Source organism: Medicago sativa, chromosome 7, assembly GCF_051527215.1.
Source record: "Medicago sativa cultivar Bolivia chromosome 7, Bolivia_mono, whole genome shotgun sequence".
Taxonomy (NCBI): Eukaryota; Viridiplantae; Streptophyta; class Magnoliopsida; order Fabales; family Fabaceae; genus Medicago; species Medicago sativa.
The window spans coordinates 49595139-49615776 of record NC_140755.1 but is presented as its reverse complement, the minus strand read 5'-3'; the positions used below and the strand labels follow the sequence as shown (position 1 = coordinate 49615776).

The 20638-nt window shown below is 35.7% G+C and overlaps 1 protein-coding gene across 1 annotated transcript; it reads left to right on the top strand.

Moving 5' to 3' along the window:
• The first annotated feature begins 4026 nt into the window (after positions 1-4026).
• On the top strand, positions 4027-20407 carry LOC146906444 (uncharacterized). Its single transcript, XM_085728828.1, has 3 exons — positions 4027-4063; positions 14386-16262; positions 16373-20407. Exons 1-3 carry the CDS (start codon positions 4027-4029, stop codon positions 20405-20407), a joined length of 5949 nt encoding a protein of 1982 aa, XP_085584954.1.
• Positions 20408-20638: the final 231 nt, after the last annotated feature.

The window sequence follows — 20638 nt, the reverse complement described above, 5'->3', positions numbered from 1 at the left end:
TCATGCTTCCGGATCTGCAACGTTGAAGTCCAAATCATTGGTTGAATTTGTAATTGACTGATGTAGATCTTTCAATAGGAATTAAACGAACACCGTGACAAGACGAGAAATCAAACGCCGCACAAGACGACGAACAACACAACGCCGCACTTAGACGAAGAAATCACACAAAACACAAAAGGAAAAAATTGATATATGTGAAAATCACTTATTTAGATTGAAAGGAAAGGGGTAAAAGATGTAGAGGGGTGATTCTAGGTCAAAAAAATGACCTAAAACCACCTCTCCTAGATGAACGAAAGAGAAAGAAAGTTTAGAGAGAAGTTGGAGTTTCTCTCACTAAAAAAACTAGAATCGTATGTGATTTAATATTATCGCCAACGTTATGAGAACCTATAGGGTCACACACAAAGGACAGATAAATAAGTAAGACTTATTTATAAAATAATAAGTAAGACATATTAGTAATTAAATATGATTTACTATTTAATTTACGAAAATAGAGAAACGCGGTCCACCGTAAGGTACTGTGTGTTTAAGTGAAATATGGTGCACCGTAAGGTATGGTGTACTTAAGTGCTTGTCTTGCTGACCACACAAGTGAATCTATAAATAGAACCCTTGTGTTGAAGCATTACTAACCTTTTTTGTGAGTGCTTAACCTAATTCACAAAAGTTGTGAACCCTAGCCGCCGCTCTAAACCTTGTTCTCTCTGAATCCCCGTTGGAATTGGCTAGCACCGGTCATCGAAGAAGTTTTGTTCATGTGGACTGAGTAGAGGCATCGCTGCTTTGCTTTGCTCGTGATCAGAAATATTTCTTCTACAAAGGTTCTGCGCTTCAAGAGGTAAACACATAATCCTTAAAGTGTTTAAGAATGTGTTCTCGTTGATTTGTGATTAATGATTTAATCAAGATCTGTTTTCAATGGGATTTGTTCCGCTAAGAGGATAAATTTTTGAAAAACCTCTCTTAAAATCCCTTCATTGTACCATCAGGATTTTCTAGATAATTAACAACGGGCTTTCGCCAATCATCATCGGTTAAATTGTTAATAACCAAAATTTCAACTAAGTTCGTACCTTGTATATGTCTGTGAGATGCCTCCATGCCCCCAAATTTTGGTGTTAACAATTTCTTAGGAAGAGATTCTTTTGAACTGCGCTTATTCCTGATCTCGATTGGCTCCTGCTCTTGATCTTTCGAATCTTTGTACCCAGAAGCCATCTGAGCAAGACCATTCGCTTCTTGATTCTCTATGCAGGGAATGTGTTTTATTTCAACATGAATAAAGCATTTGAGTAATGCGTTCGCTGTGGTGAGGTATAAGAGTAGACTTTCCTTGACACATTTGTATTCTTTTGTTAATTGTCTCAGCACTAACTCTGAATCTCCTTTTATTTCGACATTTTTTGCCCTCAGTTCAAGTAAAATCTCCAAACCGGTGATTAAGTTATTTGGCCTCATTAGTTATTTGGCCTCAGTTCAAGAAATCGGCTATTCGCTCCATCTGGGCAGACAGTGCTTGGTAACTGTTATTAGTATCTCGAATTAAAGGATTAATTATTGCACCCATCTGTTGTGTCACCAGATTGGCCATTTCATGATTGGCCTCATCCATCTGTTGCCTTAAGGCCATCATGGATACATTAGTTAAAGATTGTTGGGGCGTTGCAAAAGGAATGCTCACCCCAGGAGTAAATAACTGGGGCATTGACATGTTTAAACTTTCGGAGAATGCGGACGGGTTCATATGTAGGCCTTGCATCAAGGAAGTTGGCATGCCATATTGCATATTTCGACGGCCTGTGCCAAGATTAAAAAATCCTTGACTCGATCTATTTGGGATGGCATGCAAAGTCTGTGCGGCCAATGTAAACGCTGGAACGGCCTGAGTAGTTTGGGTGGACACAGTTGATCCCACCGGAGCGGCCTGAGTCGTTTGTGCGGCTGATGTGACCGCTGGAATGGACTGAGTAGTTTGCGTGGCCATCGTCGATCCGATCGATTCTATCACAATCTGCATGGTACTTTTTGGGATCGATTGTGTACCACTAGATGATACGGGTGGGTTGGTTGCTGTTCCAGATGAACTAACGGCGTTCGATGCCGCTGTGTTCGGAATGGAAGAGGGACGCGTCATTTCAGGAAGTTGTTTTTTATTCCTTAATAGCATGCACAACGCAAACCAACTATGTTAATCGAACAAATTTCACGGGGACATTTAACACAAAAGCACAAAAAGGTCCCACCGGGCGTGCCAATTTGTTTGCACTGATTTTTGGTAAACAACCGCTGGTTTAAAAATATTTACTTGCAAGATTAACCAGTAAATCTTAATGGCATATTTGTGCTTTTGTTGTTTCTAAGAGAAGTTGTTATTGTTCTTTGAAGAACTTAAGTAAATAAAAGTAAGTAAAGCAATCGAATTCAACCCAGTTGAATCCAATCGAAATTTGTTAAGTAAAAAATAAGATGAATTACTCAAAAGAAACAAGTAAAATGCAAAGTCATTTAAGAACATGAACTTAAATTGCATTGATTGTGTAATATCCCGCCTGTCAGTATTAGAATATTACCAGTCAATCGTGCCAGAGGATTAATATTACGGAAAGAAAGTTTAATGGAAATATTTATTATGTGATATCAGCTAAACACGGATAAAGTATCAGTGTTGTATTTAACACGCTTAAGGCAAGGGCAAATTGGTAATTGCACTCAAAGAGATAGTTATTGGATTTTGGCACAAAATATCTTCATAACCATTTTTCCTTTCTCTCTCTAGGGTTTGAAGTTGGGAACTTCTCTCCCTTCTCTCTATCTCCCACGCCATCTCTCTCTTCTCTCCCTACCTCATCAAATCATCAAATCTTCTTCCTCAAGGATTCCTAAGTTAGGGTTGGATCATACAACATGGTTTTCTTCTTCTCCTCCCTCAAGAACAACTAGAAGCCTTGGTTAATTTCACTACTTCTTCTCCTCACCAAGAGAAGTCCTTGAGGCTAGGGTTTGTTTATGTTATGGTTTCTTTGTTGATTCAAGTAAAGCAATGTTTCTTTTATGAGATCATAAGTACAATAAAACAAGTGGATCAAAGTTAGGGTTCTTTGTGAAGTGATGATTATGCTTGAAAGCTTGGTGGATCATTATGGATGTTAGCAACTTATCTAGCAAGGATTAACCATGGGTTTGATTCGAAGCTTGAGGACAAACTTGGAATCAAGATCAAGATTTAGGGTTTGAGCTTGAGCAAGAAGGTTGTAAGTTTGATTGATACTGCAATATTAGGTGAGTTCCTTAGTTAGTTCTCCACCCTTGGGATTATGTGTTTTACTTGTGTAAGATAACTATGATTTCTAGGGTTTTTACATAAGAGTTTAGTTACCCCTTTTTATGCCATGCTTGCTAACCATGTGAATACTTGCTATAAAGATGTTTTACAGGTTTTCTATGACCACTAGAGTCATAATATGCATAGAGATACTTGGTTTTGAGGCTTTTGGGTCAAAAACACCATTTTTACAAGTGTTGGACTGTCACAACTCGCCACAGCGAGCTGGTAGCTCGCGAGGCGAGCTGGAAGTCAGAACAGGGGGTCCTACTCGCCGCTGTGAGTGGTTACTCGCCACCAACTCGCCATGGCGAGCTGACAGCACCAAAGCGTGTTGTTGGCTCGTTTCGGGCAGTTTTTTGGCAGTTTTGCGTGCGTTTTTTGTCGTGTGGTATTTTTATAAGATTTAACCCCTCAAACCAAGGTCCTATTTGATAATCTTTTGCAAGGTTTTCTTAAGAAAGAAGCAAGTATTTGATAAGTTAACAAAGCATGGCAAATGAGAGAATAGTACGATAAGAATCGGGTAGCAAGATAATCATTCAGGAAGAGAATGAAAGTAGAGCCTTGACATAGCTTGTCAAGAACTAGAGTAGTTAGAAAGAAATAGAATGATATGCATTAGAGATATGTTTGATAAGACGCGAGGTGATAAAGAGTATTATCTTCTCATAGAAGCAAAGTGTCATACGAGTATGGCAAGACGTGAATCGATTGATATCTATTCACGAAGTAAGTTAAGCAAGCATATAAGTTTACCTCTAGTGGGATCGTTTAAGGATCCGAGGTAAAAGAGATAGTATGAATAGGTTTAACCATCATACATGCATAAGACTAAGATTCTAATAAGAGTGTCATGTCTCTTGTTATCCAAAGTGGATTCATGGGGTTCCACAAGGGGAATGGTTAAGCCGCAAGTGAGCCGCATTTCACTAAGTTAACATGTCATGTCTTTTATATTCCTTCCAAGGTTGGATATAAAAGGTTCTCCAAGGGGAACGGGGTAAGCCGTAAGGGACCCGCACGTCACTAAGGGAGTCCGGTGCGCTCTTGCTAAGTATTTCACCGGTAGTAAGGGATTAACTTCCGGGGTTACTCCACCCGGGACTAATCCGTAAAATGAACTCAGATAATGTTGTTTGTTACACGCTAACATAATCAATGAAGCTGACTATGCATATTTATTATACATGTATATGTATTTTATAGAGCCTTGACGTAGATCGTCAAGAACAAATAAAGACTTGGTGTAGTTCGTCAAGAAGTAGTAAGATAGTAAGAATCACTTTTGTGATAAGAGATGATATTTTTTAGATACAACATATTAAGCAAGTAGAAGCAAGTAAATAAAGATATGTCGGTGATGAACCTAGGTTTCCCCTAATCGTCCGGTTTATAAGCGTGTCATGATAGTAGTATGTGTTAGGCCTCGATACGTATAGCGTATTCTTGGCAATGCGGTTTTAGTTTCCCTTAACCGCCATGATACGTATAAGAAGAGAAGCCTATAACAAGTTAAGAATATTAAGACGGCCCTAGCAAGCACAGTCGTCTAAGAAAGCAAGTCCCCACACATGTATAATCAACCGACAGGTTGTATTGTAGACACGTGGTGACCATAGGTTTCCCTCGTGGTTGCCTATAGCCTAGGGTTAGGTGGAACTCGCTGAGACATTATGTCTCATCCCAATCCTATAGCCTAGGGTTAGGTGGAACTCACTGAGCATATAGCCGGATGGATGTTTCAGCAAGTGTTCGTTCGTACCAGCTGCAGCAAGATATGGATATTCAAGGATGCCTTTATCATATTTTAGAAAAGTTGAGTTGTAATCTTATTGTACGAACGCATTTGTTGTATACGATATTCATTCGAAGTTTTTATGTTGTAAATTTTTAATGAATCTAGTACTAAACTAACGCACATGCTAAACTTTCTAGATACGTCTAGTATGGGTGTTACAGATTGAATGTAAATTGGTAAACAGATTCATACATTGCAACTTGTGACTCGTTTCTCACTTCCATACGAATAATTTGAGTGTTAGTTTTTTTGTATGATTGAATTGTGACCACTTTTCCTTGGGAAAAACTACTATTTATACAAATAGAAATAACCACCTAAATTCGAATTCAAACCTATAACTGCAGAAAACTAACAAGTCCTATCCATTCAATTTGAATTTCGAACGCTCCTTTTGAAAATGGCTGCTGCTTACCTTTATCCAAAGCAATAACTGCTCTTCGATAGGCTTTGTCCGTCGAACTGAAACACGTGTTCCCAGCAAGTCCAACTTCGATAAAGACCCATGAGCAATCTTTATTTCTTTGATTATAGGGTCAACTTACTTTGACTACGTTTAAAGATAGTCTTCAAAAATATAGTCTAACAACTGGATGAGTATATTTATACTTACTTATTCATCATTTCAATTATACCCTTAAACAAATTTTTCTATGATAAAATTGTTGTTGGTGTCATTAAAAAAAAGAATTTAAATTATATTTTTTTGTTATATTGTATTATTGTCGGTGTCGTTTTTTTTTTACAAAAACAAAATGATATTCATTCATTCAAATTGAGAGATTACATGTCCTTATGAGCTTAGCTCAGTTGGTATGTGTTGAAAGCAAAATCCTCTTTTGATGTTTTAAAGATAACAAACAAATTTTATCTTGTTATCTACTAATGAATTTTGTGAGCATGTTTCATAAGAATGATCCTGAGAACGTTCTTGCCTCGCAAAATGATCACAAAAAGTGTTTCCATCGAAATATCAAGAGCAAGCAAATAGACAAATGGGAACTTTTGTACACATTCAATATCTACATCAATGGAAATTGATTCTTTGTCTCACTAAAGATGGGAATAAAAGATCTTAAGGATAAAGACTCTTTTGAAGCTTTTAAAGGCAAAAATAAATTAATACAATCATTGACAAATATGTGCACATGGACCACAAGACTACAAAGGAATAAAATCTAAATAGGCCCCATAAGATTTTCGACCCATTAAGGAATGAATGGAAAAAGGTCCATTAAGGAAAGTTTCTTCAAATGATATTTTCACATGACATCATCAAAGGAGTCACTCTATGACATCATACAATGACATCAAGAAAACATCATCTCAAGTGGCCGCCAAGTTTCTGAAAGAAGGCAAACAGCTCATAGACACCTTGCAAAAACGTGTTGCTTCATGCCCAAGTTTTGGTTGATCACTGAAAAACGTTCTTGAGAACGTTCTCTGAAGACAGCTTGCACACTTGTTCCCCAAGCAACTTTTGGAGCGCATTTTTTAGTTTGAAATGGATTCAAACAGCTCTTTTGTGACCTGTCCTCAAAGGCTATTCGTGCTCTATAAATAGAAGAGGTCATTGAAGGTTTAAGGCAAGAGTTTGAAATAAAAAAGCACTTATCTCTCAAAAGCAATCAATCTCTCAATCATTCTCTCAAAAAGCACTATATTTATTTGTACCATTATCCTTTTGAGTTTGTGTTTGTAAAAGTTTCATGTGTTGAAATATCAAGACCAACACAAAACCAATCACCATACAAAGCGTGACATTAGTTCTCAAGTCTATTGGGCTTAATAGTTTGAGATAGAAAATTCCAACCTTTCTTTTGCTAGTGCAAAGAATTGTAAGAAGCCTGTTGAGGTTGATAATACAAGGGTTACGGACTGATCTGGTGTGATCAAGACCTTATAGTGTTGGTTAGAAGTTTCTACCAACTTAATACTATAGTGGATAATCTCACACGAAGTGTGGGGACTGGAAGTAGCCGAATTTGGTGAACGAGGATAGCTTTCCTGTGTTATTCTCTCTTCCTTACTCTTGTCATTTATTTTACTTTATAATCCAGAGTGCTCTGGAGAATGATTATATAAGCAGAATGAGAAAAATGATGTTAAGCTAAATTATGAAGTTATTTTAACACGGACCAGAATATTCTGGAGAAATATAAAGATAAAAAAAGTAGAACAATATCATTGATAAATTTTGGACCAGAGAACTCTAGATTAATTTGATTATTAATTAGGACCAGATTATTCTGGAGAGTGATTTAACTTAATTGCAAGATAATATTAAGATTTGGTTAGGACCAGAGCACTCTGAATTAATTTAATTAACAAGAACCAGATTGTTCTGGAGAATAATTAAATTAAACAAAAATATAATATTAACAGTTAGTTTAGGACCATAACACTCTATATTAAGATGTGTGTATTTAGTGTAAAATAAATGAAAAGATAGAGAAGGAAATAGGAAAGGAAAGAAGAGAAAATGAGAAGAAGAAGGAGGAAAGAGGAAAAGGGAAGATGATATACCTTTGTGGGGAGAATAGGAGAAAGAAAATAAAAATGAGGGTTGTTTTGTTTTTGGTAGTGATAGTATGTCTTTTTTTTGTGTTGATTTATGGTGGTTTTATGTTGATTTGTAGTGATGATTGTGTAATTTTTATTGTGGTTTTAATGGTGGTTTATGTGGTGTTTTTTTTTTTTTTAATGGTGGTTTGAGTGGTGGTTTTGTTGTTGATGGTGAAGAAAAGAAACATGTTAAGACTAAAAAAATGTGTAGTGGTGTGTTGCTATTTTTTTGTTCTCTATCTCAAAGCTTCTTCTCCTTTTTTTTTTCTCTCTCCAAAACTCTCTTTATTTATAGATGTTAAGACACTTGGGGATCAAGCTAAAATGGAAGCTTAGAGATTAAGTTTTTGAGCTATTGGGAGCAAGTTGTCATGTGATGTCATCTTAGTGATGTCACTTGATGATGTCACTTTGATGATGTCACTTTATTTCATTTGTAGTATGACTAGAACGTTCTGGACAATGTTCTAGAGAATGTTTTGGTTTATGCTCTAGATCTTTCTTGATAAAGCCAATCTCATTTTATGTTTCTTTTATTTTCCTCTTTTTTGGGGGAAATTAATAACGATCAAAAATAATAAAATTAAACAAATTAAAACCTATTTTTGTGATTTTTGAAATTTGTCCTTGAATGAAAAAAAAAAACGAGGTATTTTAAAGACAAAAAAAGTAGAACAACATTATTGATAAATTTTGGATCAGAGAACTCTGGATTAAAATACCTCTCCCAAAATTTTTCCTAAATAGGCAAAATAATATTCTGGGCCAAAAGACAAAAAAAAATGGGGTCTTAGGTCAAAAATTGGGGTATGACAAAAATGTATTGTTAATGAGTGCTCCGGGCACTCTTTAAGCATCCCAAATTTAATACTCCCTCCGTTTCAAAATGAGTGTCGCTTTAGCCAAAAAAAAATGTTTCAAAATGAATGTCACTTTCAGTTTCCAATGCAATAATAACTTTTTCTTTCCAATTGTACACTCCAATTAATACTCTGCACACTACTTCCAAAGTATTATTTTTAAAACTAACCAATAGTTAATAAGGATAATTTGTTAAAATAACAATTCTCTTTCTTCTAATCATTGCATTTCTTAATATGTGTGTAAAAGCCTAAAACGACACTCATTTTAAAACGGATGAAGTAATTATTTTAATTAAAAGTCAACTATTACAATTTTCAATGTATTCAATACACAACTTTTCATTAAAAAAATTATTTAAAGTGTCTTGAGAGTACCCGTTAACATTTCCAAAAAAATAAAAATACCAAAGAAATAATGAAAATGCTAACAAGTTCCCTAAGGGCATTGTTTAAGCATCTAAAAGTGGCAATTTTTGCATTGGAAATTGTACAGTTATGACTTTTAAAAGTGTTTGACATAGTTTCATTTTTTGGGTTCCTTAAACAATGCTTTTAGGGCACTTGTTAGCAAGACCCAAGAAATAATTGCAACAAAAGACCCTTCTTTAATGAAGGTCTGCGATGCCTCCCTCCACTCTCTGATTGTCTTTCTTTCATTTTTTTCTATGACTCTCTAAGTTTTCTTAATAAATGTTTTGCAGCACCTTTGTGGCATTAAACATAGATCTAATGCTATCATGTTAATTCTCTCTTCATTTTCCTGCTTTTTCCTATTTTTATTTTGTAAACTAATTTTATCGATAGAAAGTAGGGTTAATTATGTTTCTAGTCCCTATAAAATAGCGACCTTGTATGTTTAGTCCTTACTTAATTTTAATAGCATTTTTAGTCCCTAATTTTGTTTTTTTGCCCTGAGTATTAGTCCCTACTCAATTCAAATTTGTTTAATTTATGCTTAAACTCTTAAATTTTTGAACAATTTTTTGCAGACATGTTTAGAACATTACTAAAAGTTCATCCGCAAAAAATTATCGCAAAATTTAATTTCTACATCCAGATTTTATTACATTTTATCTTTAACTTTTGTCGTTTTAAAAAATTCATATTTAATTCATTTCATGTCTGAAAATTCTAAATTTTAGTAAACGAACCTTTCATAGTGTTCTAATCTTGTCTCAAAAAAATCGTTCAAAAATTTAAGAGTTTAAGGATAATTAATCAAACTTTGTTTTAGCAGGGACTAAAATTATAAGTAAATTTTTTCTATAGGGACTAAAAATGCTATTAAAATTAAGTAAGGACTAAACTTACAAGGTCGCTATTTTATAGGGACTAGAAACATAATTAACCCTGGAAAGTATGATGCAGATCCGTTTTTTTTTTTAAACAAGAAATTATTAATGATGTGTAGTGTCCAATCTCTCCTCATTGGTATTGAGAATATGTTCCTATCAATCAATAACTACTAATTTCATCAAGTAGATTTAACTAGATTGCTCCGGTCAGTGATACCAATTTTTAAACTCACAAGCTAATCACGATATTTGTCTCTATTATCAGCGATTTAAAATTTAAAGAATAGGGTGAGTGTTTTGTAATTATTTGGTTCACGGTACATCTTTATTTTTTCTTTACTTAATCCTTAAATTAATAAGTCTATTAACAAATGACTTATCAACTTCCTCTAAAAAAATGACTTATCAACTTAATTAATAAAAATATTATTAATGATCACATTCTTTTTTGACTAAAATGATCACATTCTTAAAAAGTGAACGGCTATTTGACAAAAAATATTACTAATGATCACATTTACTTTTCAAAGCTTGTTCAAAAAAAAAATGATCACATTTAAAAAAAATTATGAGTTTTTAAGCTTTTATCATATCGATATATAAAATTTACAACAAGTGCAGCGCAAATATTTAACGGTGTTTTTCATATAAAATAAAAAATATTTAATAAAAAACATTTATTAATGTTGATATTTTGAAATGGTCATGAGTTTTTAAAATTTTATCATATCGACTTTCTAATATCGGTACATAAAAATTTTCTTCTTTCAAAAAAATAAATAAATTTCTTTTGGAGATATTTTTAAAATAATAATGAACTATTAAAGGTTTGTCTTCGGTGTAAGCCGATCTGACAAACTATCACATTTGAAACCTAGTCAACATGGAAGGACATTGATCCAACGATCAAAACGGACCAAATAGACTAACGATATTAAATATAATCAATCAGACCGTTGAGTATGACCATATTAGAATATGAACGAAGTAGGAATTGGAATTTCGGAAATCAGAATCTTCGGTGTAAGTCGATCTGAGAAACTATCACATTATAAACCAAGTCAACAGGGAAGTACGTTTGTCCGACGACTGAAAAGAGTCTAGGTCACAAACGGAAACAAATATAATCAATCAGACCTTTGAATATGACCTTAATAGAGTAAGAAGGAAGTAAGAACTGGAATTTTTCAGATCGGAATCTGATTGGTAAGTTCATCTGACAAACTATCCCTTCAGAATTCTAAGCATTGCAGAAGACTGGAAGTGTAAAGCAACGATCATTTTGAAAGGATTTGAAGGCATTGGATGCTTGTTCTTTAAAGAGCGTTGACAAAGTACAATTGTACGAAGTGTACAACCACTACCTCCACTACTCTGTTTTTGTCTCTGCTACAAGACAAGAAAAACAGCTCTGCCTGCAATGATGTTCCTTCACAATGGGAATAGATTTGAAATTGATCCTTCATAGGACAACAACCATATCAGGCAAAAGATCATTAATGATTAATCAAAAGCTTCAAACGACTCTTTTTGATGTGCTGGCAATTTCACAACGTCTCTTTCACACCTCTATATAAAGGAGTGAAGACTTAGAGTTTGGTGTGTAGAACATAAGGACTCAACAACAATTTACAAGTGCCAAAAATCTGCTGAAATTGTTCTGCATTCAAAAGTTCACTTAGAATTTCTTATAAACTTTCATATCTTAGAAATTCTAGAGTCTTAAGAGTCTGTATCTGATTTGTATTGTGAACACCACTGATTGTATATCAAGTGTTCCATCTCAAACATTTTTCTTTGTAATTTTGTTTGATTAGAAGTCTCTTGCAATTGTGATTGAGCATTAGAAGTCTCTTGATTGTGTTCAGGAGCATATGAAGTCTCTTGCAGTTGTGCTTGAACAATTTGAAGTCTCTTGCTAAGTTTAGCAGTGAGCAGTTGTAATCAGATGTGCAAGGGGGACAGGACTACTTCCGGTTTGTGGAAGGAACCTGTATAATTGTTTTGTGTCTTTCTTCTCTCTCTCTCTCTCTGTTCTTATCCGTTGCAAGTTAGTCCTGAACATCACCTCAGAAGCAGAACTCTATTTGCTTCTTATCAGTGTTTTCAGCTTAGGAGAAAACGAAGAAAAAGCTAACATAATTCAAGTCGATCTGACAAAATATCCCTTTAGAAACCTAGTTAACCGAGAAGTACACTTATCCGACGACTGAAAAGGGTCTAGGTCACAAATGGAAACAAATATAATCAACCAGACCGTTTAATTAGATTAACTTTTTTCTATAAAGCTATAGAAGTACAAAATTTACTTGTCAATATTTTTATTATTTTTATTTTTTAAAATCAATATTTTATTTCAAATAAATATCTCAACAAATTATTGATCTTATCTACAAAATATTTTATTTAATCTTTTTATTGAATTCCTAATATTTTATGTAGAGTAAATATCTCAACAAACTATATGTAATACTTTCAATCATATCCATTAAATATTTCACTCCATTTGTTAAATAATTTTTGGTTTAATAAATTAACGGCTACTTCAATTTTAGCATTATTTGTTTCAATAAATTTAGTTTTATATTTGTTTTCGAATTTACAAACTTTCAATAAGTAGTAGTATAAATATATAATATATTTCACTTGATTACTAAAATAAGTACTTGATACAGTGGTTAGTTTTTAAACTTTTATGTACACGGTTCGAAACCTTAATCCTTCAATTTTTATTTTTTTCAAATTCTTTCAATTTTTTCAAATTCTGATTTTTTTTTTCTATAAAAATCAAAAGTCAACTCAAAGCTGTTCCAAAGTAATTGCGCATTTATTTCGGTATTTACTATTATTAATAGGCATAACAAATCTAATAAATGCTTAATTATGTCTATAATGAAAGAAACCCACACGTTAATTTTTTTATCATGATTTTTTTCTTAGCTTTCCTTCAAAAAAAAAATTGCTACCATATTAATTGGAAAGGAATTGGAAAACATGTCAAAAAATATAGAGAGCAGGGATCGTACACGCAACCACAAAGGAATTGGAAAACATGTCAAAAAATATAGAGAGCAAGCAGGGATCGTACTCGCAACCACAAACCTTTTTAAAATTCGCTAAACCACTGCAATGCATACAATCTATTTGGACTTTTCTTTGCTCTTTTCTATTTGTAATAAAAAGTCCGATTAAAAAAATGAGGAAGTCGTCTTCAACCTCCAACCGGGTCGTTTAAACCCGAATCAGACCATTGGCACCCGAAATTGAACCCGATGATTTATACTTATTTTGAACGTCGAAAATGATGATTATAATTCGTTTTCAATACTCTTCTAATTCTCCTCTTCCTTCCTACCTATTTAAATCACAAAATCAGGTGTTTGAAAAAATGTTGTGTGTTGTTCAAACAACTCTTAAACCATCGCCGGATTACTGCTGCCATGGTCGCGTTCATCCTATCTTTGTGCCTATTGCTGAATTTTACGACATAGATCTGAAAACTTTAATAACACAAATCAGGACTATTTTGTTTTTTGTTCAATAAAGAAGATGATGAAGGCATGAAGATGGTGATGATGTTCATAATCTTCCAGGGTTTATTTATTTTTAATAATGAATTTTTTTTTATAAAAAGGATTATCATAAAAAAGTTTATTTAAATATTTTTTGAAATAGAAGGAAGAAAAATTCAAAAAGGATAAAATAAATAAATATAGTGTGAAAGGCAACACAATAACACTAGTGAGGTGCTTAATCTGATGGTTCAAAAAATCTAAGGGCTAAAATACAATTAAATTTGACTGAAGGTACACGGTACATACCATGCATCCGCCAGTATGACATGACATAACTAACACACGTGGCACGTTCTTATTAGCTGTAGGGTTGACTTCACCAAAGAAGTCATTTTCGCAACTTCACCATAGAATTTTCCATGAAAGCTTCATGTCCATTGGATTTAGTATAATTGTTTGACTAACCACTTAATAACATACTTAGTAAATAAGAACAACATCCCCATGTTTTCCGGACAAATACGATTTTAATTACCTAAAAAGTAATGCTCGTTCGCGAGCATTTCGTGCATTTCGTTAGATAATATTTTGGGATGTATAGCACCGTTCTTTTAGTGCTTATTATAACTTATATAAAATTAAAACAATGAAAAATAAGCTTATAAACAAATTTAGAGAAAGTATGATTTTGTTTATAAATAAAATGAAATCAATGAAAAATAAGCTTAACAAACTTGAACCTTGAAACGTCTTCACTTCAACTATGTAACTATTGTGCCCCTCGTGGGAATACTTGAAAGTTGAAACTGAAACCGAAACCGTTTCTGTGTCAGCACTGTTTTATTATCTGAACCCTCACGCGTGTGCATTCTGCAACCAAACCCAAACCAAACCAATTTTGCACATTTCTGTTCAAACTTGATAGTTCAAAGAGTTAGTTAACGGTAAAAAATTAATGCGTTTGATTTTTTTGGTGGATTTTTATGTTATTCAGATTTGGACCAATGAAAACGAGATCTTTCATTGGGTGGTGAGGCTCTGCTAGGGCTAGGGTCTGAAACTCGTGAAAACCAAAAAGAAGAAGATGATCTCAAGGAGCGCAGCACTAAGAAAGTTAAGGCAGGAGAACATAGTTTTACAACTGATGCATCCATGCCAAGTGCCTATGAAGAATTTGGGCATAAACAGTTGGAAACATGTAGTCTAGCAAAAACAACATCTTACAAGGAAATGGTTACGGGAGAGAGGGTGACTAAGGAGCAACCAGAGGAGGAAGCTGATGAAGATAACGAGGTAGAGGTGGTCGATGAGGGCTATGTTGCAATGAAAATAGAGGAAGGAAAGGTGGGAGACTATGACTGTCCAGAGTTTATCTTTTCTGACAAAGAAGAGAAAAGAATCTTCAGGCCATGGAGGAGGGGAGTCATTGTGAAGATGTTAGGAAGGAAGATCGGTTACAAAGCTCTAGAGAACAGACTTCAACAAATGTGGGCTAGGTCTGGTGTGATCAATATTGTGGATTTAGGTAATGATTATTATCTAACCACCTTTACATGCAAAGAGGATCAGCACACGGCGTTGATGGAAGGTCCGTGGTTAATTTATGATCATTACTTATCAGTCAGAGAATGGAGTCCAAATTTCTGTCCAAAAAGTGATGCTATAGAGAAAGTTGCAGTTTGGGTGCGGTTTTCTGGACTGCCTATTGAATACTATGATGACAGAATATTAACCTTCATTGGTAACCGTATTGGCAAAACTGTGAAGGTGGACAGAAACACACTGATGTGCGAACGAGGAAAGTATGCTAGGCTATGCGTGGAAGTGGATCTCACCAAACCCTTGTTGGCTATGTTTAGTATCAAAGGCAGACACTATAAAGTGGAGTATGAAGGGCTCCATCTTCTCTGTCTAAATTGTGGGAAATTTGGGCATTATAAGGAAGGGTGTGGAGAGAAGACTATCAACTGTGTGGAGAAGGGAGATGGAATAGACGGAGCCCAAGGAGTCACTGTGTCAAGGATAGAAGCTGCTGATATGCCGGGACCTTGGACGGTCGTTCAAAAACCAAGGAGAAGCCGCCGGAGTAAGGAGGTGGAGGCACCAACGCCGGGGCAGGGAGGTGGTAGGGCTCCATCTACTGCAGTTAATGCTGGCGTTACAAATCATGGGTCACGCTTCATTACTCTTAATGAGGAGGTTCCTGAATTAAATGAAATTAATATGGAAAATGATACCATTGAGAATATTGGAACAAAGGGTAACGGTGAGGCTATTATTGTGGAAACAAATTATGAGGTGCAAAAATATCCAAAGGAGGTCTTGTTGCATGGAGGACATAGTGGAGTAATTAGTGGAGCAACTAATGTGGAGCAATCAAAACAAAGAAAAGGTACAGGTAAAAAAGGTAATACACAAGTCAACAATAATAGAATCATCCCAGCAGTATCACGTGGCATAGTCAAAGAAAAAAGAAGGAATGTTTCAGGTGCTAAAAACAAGGCAATCATCGCTGACTTGGTTGACCACACCAGAATTGAAGAACTTATTCCTAGTACCATCAAAGCATTGCAACACGTGGAAAAAACAAGACACATGATTCATGAGCAACCAATTGTTACGTCAGTTGGGCCTTTGATTCAAAAAAATTCCGCCTTGGGCTCTGACAAAAATAATGAAATGAGGCCAAGTGCAGAATTACTACCACACCCCCCTCGACCTCCAAATACTGCAGCAGCTCCCAATCCCATAATGCATGTAACAGAACACATCCAGTATTTGCCAGACAATGAAGTTTTTGAAGATGCAGATGATCGTGGTGTCTCTGGGACAGACGACTCAGACATGGTACTTGTTGAAGAAACACCAAGTAATTCCAACTTGGAGACCAAGGTTACTTCCTCACAATAAATCAGTTTTTGATGATTTTACAAAATAACAAAATTTTGATTTGGAATTGTAGAGGAGCTGCAAGTAATGCTTTCTATAGGTTTTGTAAGCAGTATGTTGTGGCTAACAAACCTGATATTTTAGTTATTTTGGAGACTAGATGTGACCCTGAGAAGTTAAGGAACACTTTTAATTTGTTGGGGTATAATGGTTATGATTTTACTGAAGTTAGGGGCTATGCTGGGGGAATAGCTTTTGGGTGGAAAAGTGATATGATGGATGTGAATGTAATTCAAAAACATTTTCAATTCATGCATGTTAAAATTTGTCTTAAAGGAGGTAGTGAGTGGTTTTTTACACCGGTCTATGCTAGCCCGAATGAAGATAATAGAAGAGTGTTATGGGAAGAGTTACAAAATATTGCCTCAGATATGAGGGAGAGGTGGCTGGTTGGAGGAGACTTCAACGACATTGCTGATATAAATGAAAAGAAAGGAGGGGTGCCGGCTTCTTTTTGCAAATGCAGCAAGTTCAAAGATAGAATTGATGGCTGCCATTTAATGGATATGGGCGTGGTTGGCTCAAGATTTACTTGGAGAGGCCCTGTTTTTCATGGAGGGGGTCGAATATTTGAGAGGTTGGACCGAGCTTTATGCAATGAGTATTGGAGGCTTGCTTTTCCTAATGCGTATGTTAAGACTTTGTCGCGTCTAGATTTTTCCGATCACCATCCAATTCTCATTTTGCCATACGGAAATTGCTTTTCATCGGTAGTCAAGCCGTTTCGGTTCGAGAGCGCATGGCTGTTAGAAGAGTCTTATAATGATATGATCCGATCTGTGTGGAATAATAACAATACCATGATGCAAAATTTAGATAATTTTCAAAGTCAAGTGTCTTGTTGGAAGCTACAAACAACAGACAGCCTTAAGCGAAGGAAGAATGAGTTAATGGCAAGGATAAATGGTATTCAGAAGTGTATTCAAAATGGCAGAGGTCATAATGGCTTGGTTAGATTGGAAAAAAAACTCCAAATTGAAATGTCCAAAACTCTTCACCAAGAAGAACTTATGTGGTTCCAAAGATCTAGAGCTAAGTGGTTGGTGGATGGGGATAGAAACACCCGCTATTATCACTTGAAAACAGTTCAGAGGAGACGTCGGAATAATATTACTATGCTTAGAGACACTGAAGGGCAATGGATAGACAATGTGGAAGAGGTGAAAAATATGGTAAATAATTTCTACAAAGATCTTTTTACCACTAATGTAGAGACTAGTGATTGGTTTCAGACTTCCTTTACTTTTCCGAGTTTGGATTTGGAGGTTATAGATCAGTTGCGTCAACCGTTGGATAGTGAAGAAATTCGTGCAGCAGTGTTCAATATGGCTCCCTGGAAGGCTCCTGGTCCAGATGGTTTTCCGGCTGGATTTTATCAAAAATCTTGGTCTATCATAGGAAGCAGTACCTGTAAGTTTATTAAGAATTTGTGGTTGAATCCTGATCAATTGACTGCTGTTAATTTTACAGATATTTGCTTAATTCCGAAGGTACAAGACCCCCAATTTGTTAATCAGTTCCGTCCAATATCTTTGTGTAATACTATTTATAAGATCTTAAGCAAAGTCATTGTGAATAGGCTTAAAGACTGTGTTGCACATATTGTGTCTCCTTATCAAACAGGTTTTATTCCTGGAAGGAGTATTCATGAGAACATTGTTGTGGCTCAAGAAATGATTCATAGTATGAATAAAATGAATGGTAAAATGGGATACTTTGCTGTCAAGGTGGATTTAGCTAAGGCTTATGATAAATTGAGCTGGAGCTTTATCAATAACACACTCATCGAGGTTGGTTTTCCAATGGAGTTGATTAATGTTATTATGCACTCTGTGAAGTCAGTGCAAACAAACGTGCTTTGGAATGGTTCTCGTTCTCGGTATTTCTCTCCTAGCAAAGGATTAAGGCAAGGTGATCCTATCTCACCTTACTTATTTGTTATTTGTATGGACAAGTTGTCCCATCTTATTAGTGAGGCAGCTGAAAAAGGTGAGTGGCTTTCTTTAAAAGCGGGCAGAGCTGGTCCTATGGTTTCACATTTGATGTTTGCAGATGATTTATTACTATTCGGCCAAGCTACTGAGTATCAAATGAAAGTAGTGATGGAGGTGCTTAATAAATTTTGCCTCCTTTCTGGTCAAAGTATTAGCATTGAAAAGACTAATGTTTTCTTCTCTCGAAATGTTACTAGAGAGACTAGAAGATTGCTCGTTAGCATCTCTAGTTTCAAAGAAACTACAGAGTTGGGGCGTTATCTTGGTGTGGCCCTCACCGGAAAAGCTCCAAGAAGAAAGGATTTTTATTATCTTATTGACCAAGTAAGGAACAAGCTAGCTTCATGGAAGAGAAGCCAACTTTCTTTTGCGGGTAGAGTTACACTAGCTAAATCAGTTATTGAAGCCATCCCCACATATCCGATGATGAATTGTGCTATTCCTAAATCTTGTTTACACGAGATCCAAAAATTGCAAAGGGCCTTTATTTGGGGTGATAGTGAGTTAAGAAGACATATTCATGCTGTTAATTGGAATGTGGTAACGTGTCCAAAGCAATGTGGGGGTCTTGGTATTAGAAGGCTAGAAGAAATGAATCAAGCTTGTCTCTTGAAACTAGCTTGGAAGTTGAAGAATGGAGATAATGCATTGTGGTGTCAAGTTCTTAAAGGTAAATATGACAGGGAGAACATGAATATGGATTTAGTGGTGTCTAAACCCAATGATTCTAGTCTATGGAAAAATTTGGTGTACTTGTGGCCAAACCTTCGTGACATGGTTTTTTGGTCCATCAGAAATGGTAACTCAGTGCTAGCGTGGGAGCAATGTTGGATTGAGGCGGGGTTGCGTGTTATTGATTTAGACATCTCCATTCCTACTAGTTTGAGGTATGCAAAGGTTTCAGACCTTGTTGACGATAATGGGGAATGGAACTTCCAACAGTTATGTCATTGGCTGCCTAATGAGGTGTTGCGCAAAATTCATGCTATTCCGCCTCCTAGTGTAGAGCATGGGAGGGATATTGGTATTTGCTTGGGTGGTTCAGTTGATGATTATTCAGTCTCATTCGCCTATAATTATCTTTGCAATTTCAGTTTCAATTATGATAACTCAGATTGGAACCGTGTGTGGAGGATTAAAGCTCCGGAACGAGTTCGATACTTTGTATGGCTCATCAAGCATAACAGATTGTTGACGCGTAGCAGACTTAGCAGCATGCATATGGGCTCTCCATATTGTTATCATTGTGCAGATATTGAAGAAACCACATTGCACGTGCTTAGAGATTGCCCGATAGCAATGGTTGTGTGGTTAAACACCGTTCCGGAGCAGTTTCGTACTGATTTCTTTGAGGCAGATTTTGATGCATGGATTGATTTTAATCTCAGCAAACCACATTGGAAAGATTTTTGGGCAACAACAACTCATACTTTATGGTATTGGCGCAACAAAATGGTTCATGAAGGGAATTTTGTTTTGCCTCATTCTCCTTGGCTGAATATTCATGTTCACTCCCAACTCTATAATTCTCATATTTGTAGCAGCAGGGCAGCGAGTGTGAGTACTTTTGTAGAAGAGCATATTCGTTGGCAGCCTCCGGAAAATGGTTGGATAAGGCTTAATACAGATGGAGCTTCTAAAGGTGGCCTTTTTGCTGGTTGTGGAGGAGTTATCAGGGGAGAAAATGGTGATTGGATGTGTGGTTTCTCAAAAGGTTTGGGCTGCTGTAATGCTTATATTGCAGAATTATGGGGAGTCTTTGAAGGTTTGAAAATTGCTAGTGCACGTGGGATTCAAAAATTGGAGCTTCACGTGGACTCTTCGGTAGTAGTCTCAACTATTACTTCGACAAAAGGGGGTTCAGCTGCAGCTTGGAGTCTTTTGCAAAATATTAGGACGCTGCTAAGTTTGAATTGGGAGGTCCGAATTCGACACTCCTACAGAGAAGCAAATGCTTGTGCAGACGCATTGGCAAATATGGCTTGTGAGGGGGGTTTTTCCTTGGTTTTATATGAGCATTGTCCTGCTCAAATTAGTTTGTTAATGTTAGCTGACTCTATTGGTATTTCCACACCGCGGTTAGTTAAGCGGTAGTTGTTTTTTTTCTTTGGGCATTAGCCCTCTTGTAATCCAAAAAAAAAAAAAAACGAGATCTTTCTTTTCTGATAGGATCTTTTCTCTGTTATCTTCTCCCTTCAACTTTCTTTTTCACTCTGTTTCTTCGACTAATACCTCAAATTCGTCTTTGAATTTTAAAAAATCAGGCAAATTCGTCCATGAATTTTGCGAAATATCTATTCAGTCCTTGAATTTTACAGACGTCCA

What these genes read in the sequence shown, in the direction of transcription:
- LOC146906444 (XM_085728828.1), top strand. Translation starts at nt 4,027, where the DNA reads ATGGCAAGACGTGAATCGATTGATATCTATTCACGAA. An exon ending in GATTGATATCTATTCACGAA is followed by an intron (nt 4,064 to 14,385) that starts GTAAGTTAAGCA and finishes AATGAAAACGAG; the next exon opens with ATCTTTCATTGGGTGGTGAG. An exon ending in ATTCCAACTTGGAGACCAAG is followed by an intron (nt 16,263 to 16,372) that starts GTTACTTCCTCA and finishes TTTTGTAAGCAG; the next exon opens with TATGTTGTGGCTAACAAACC.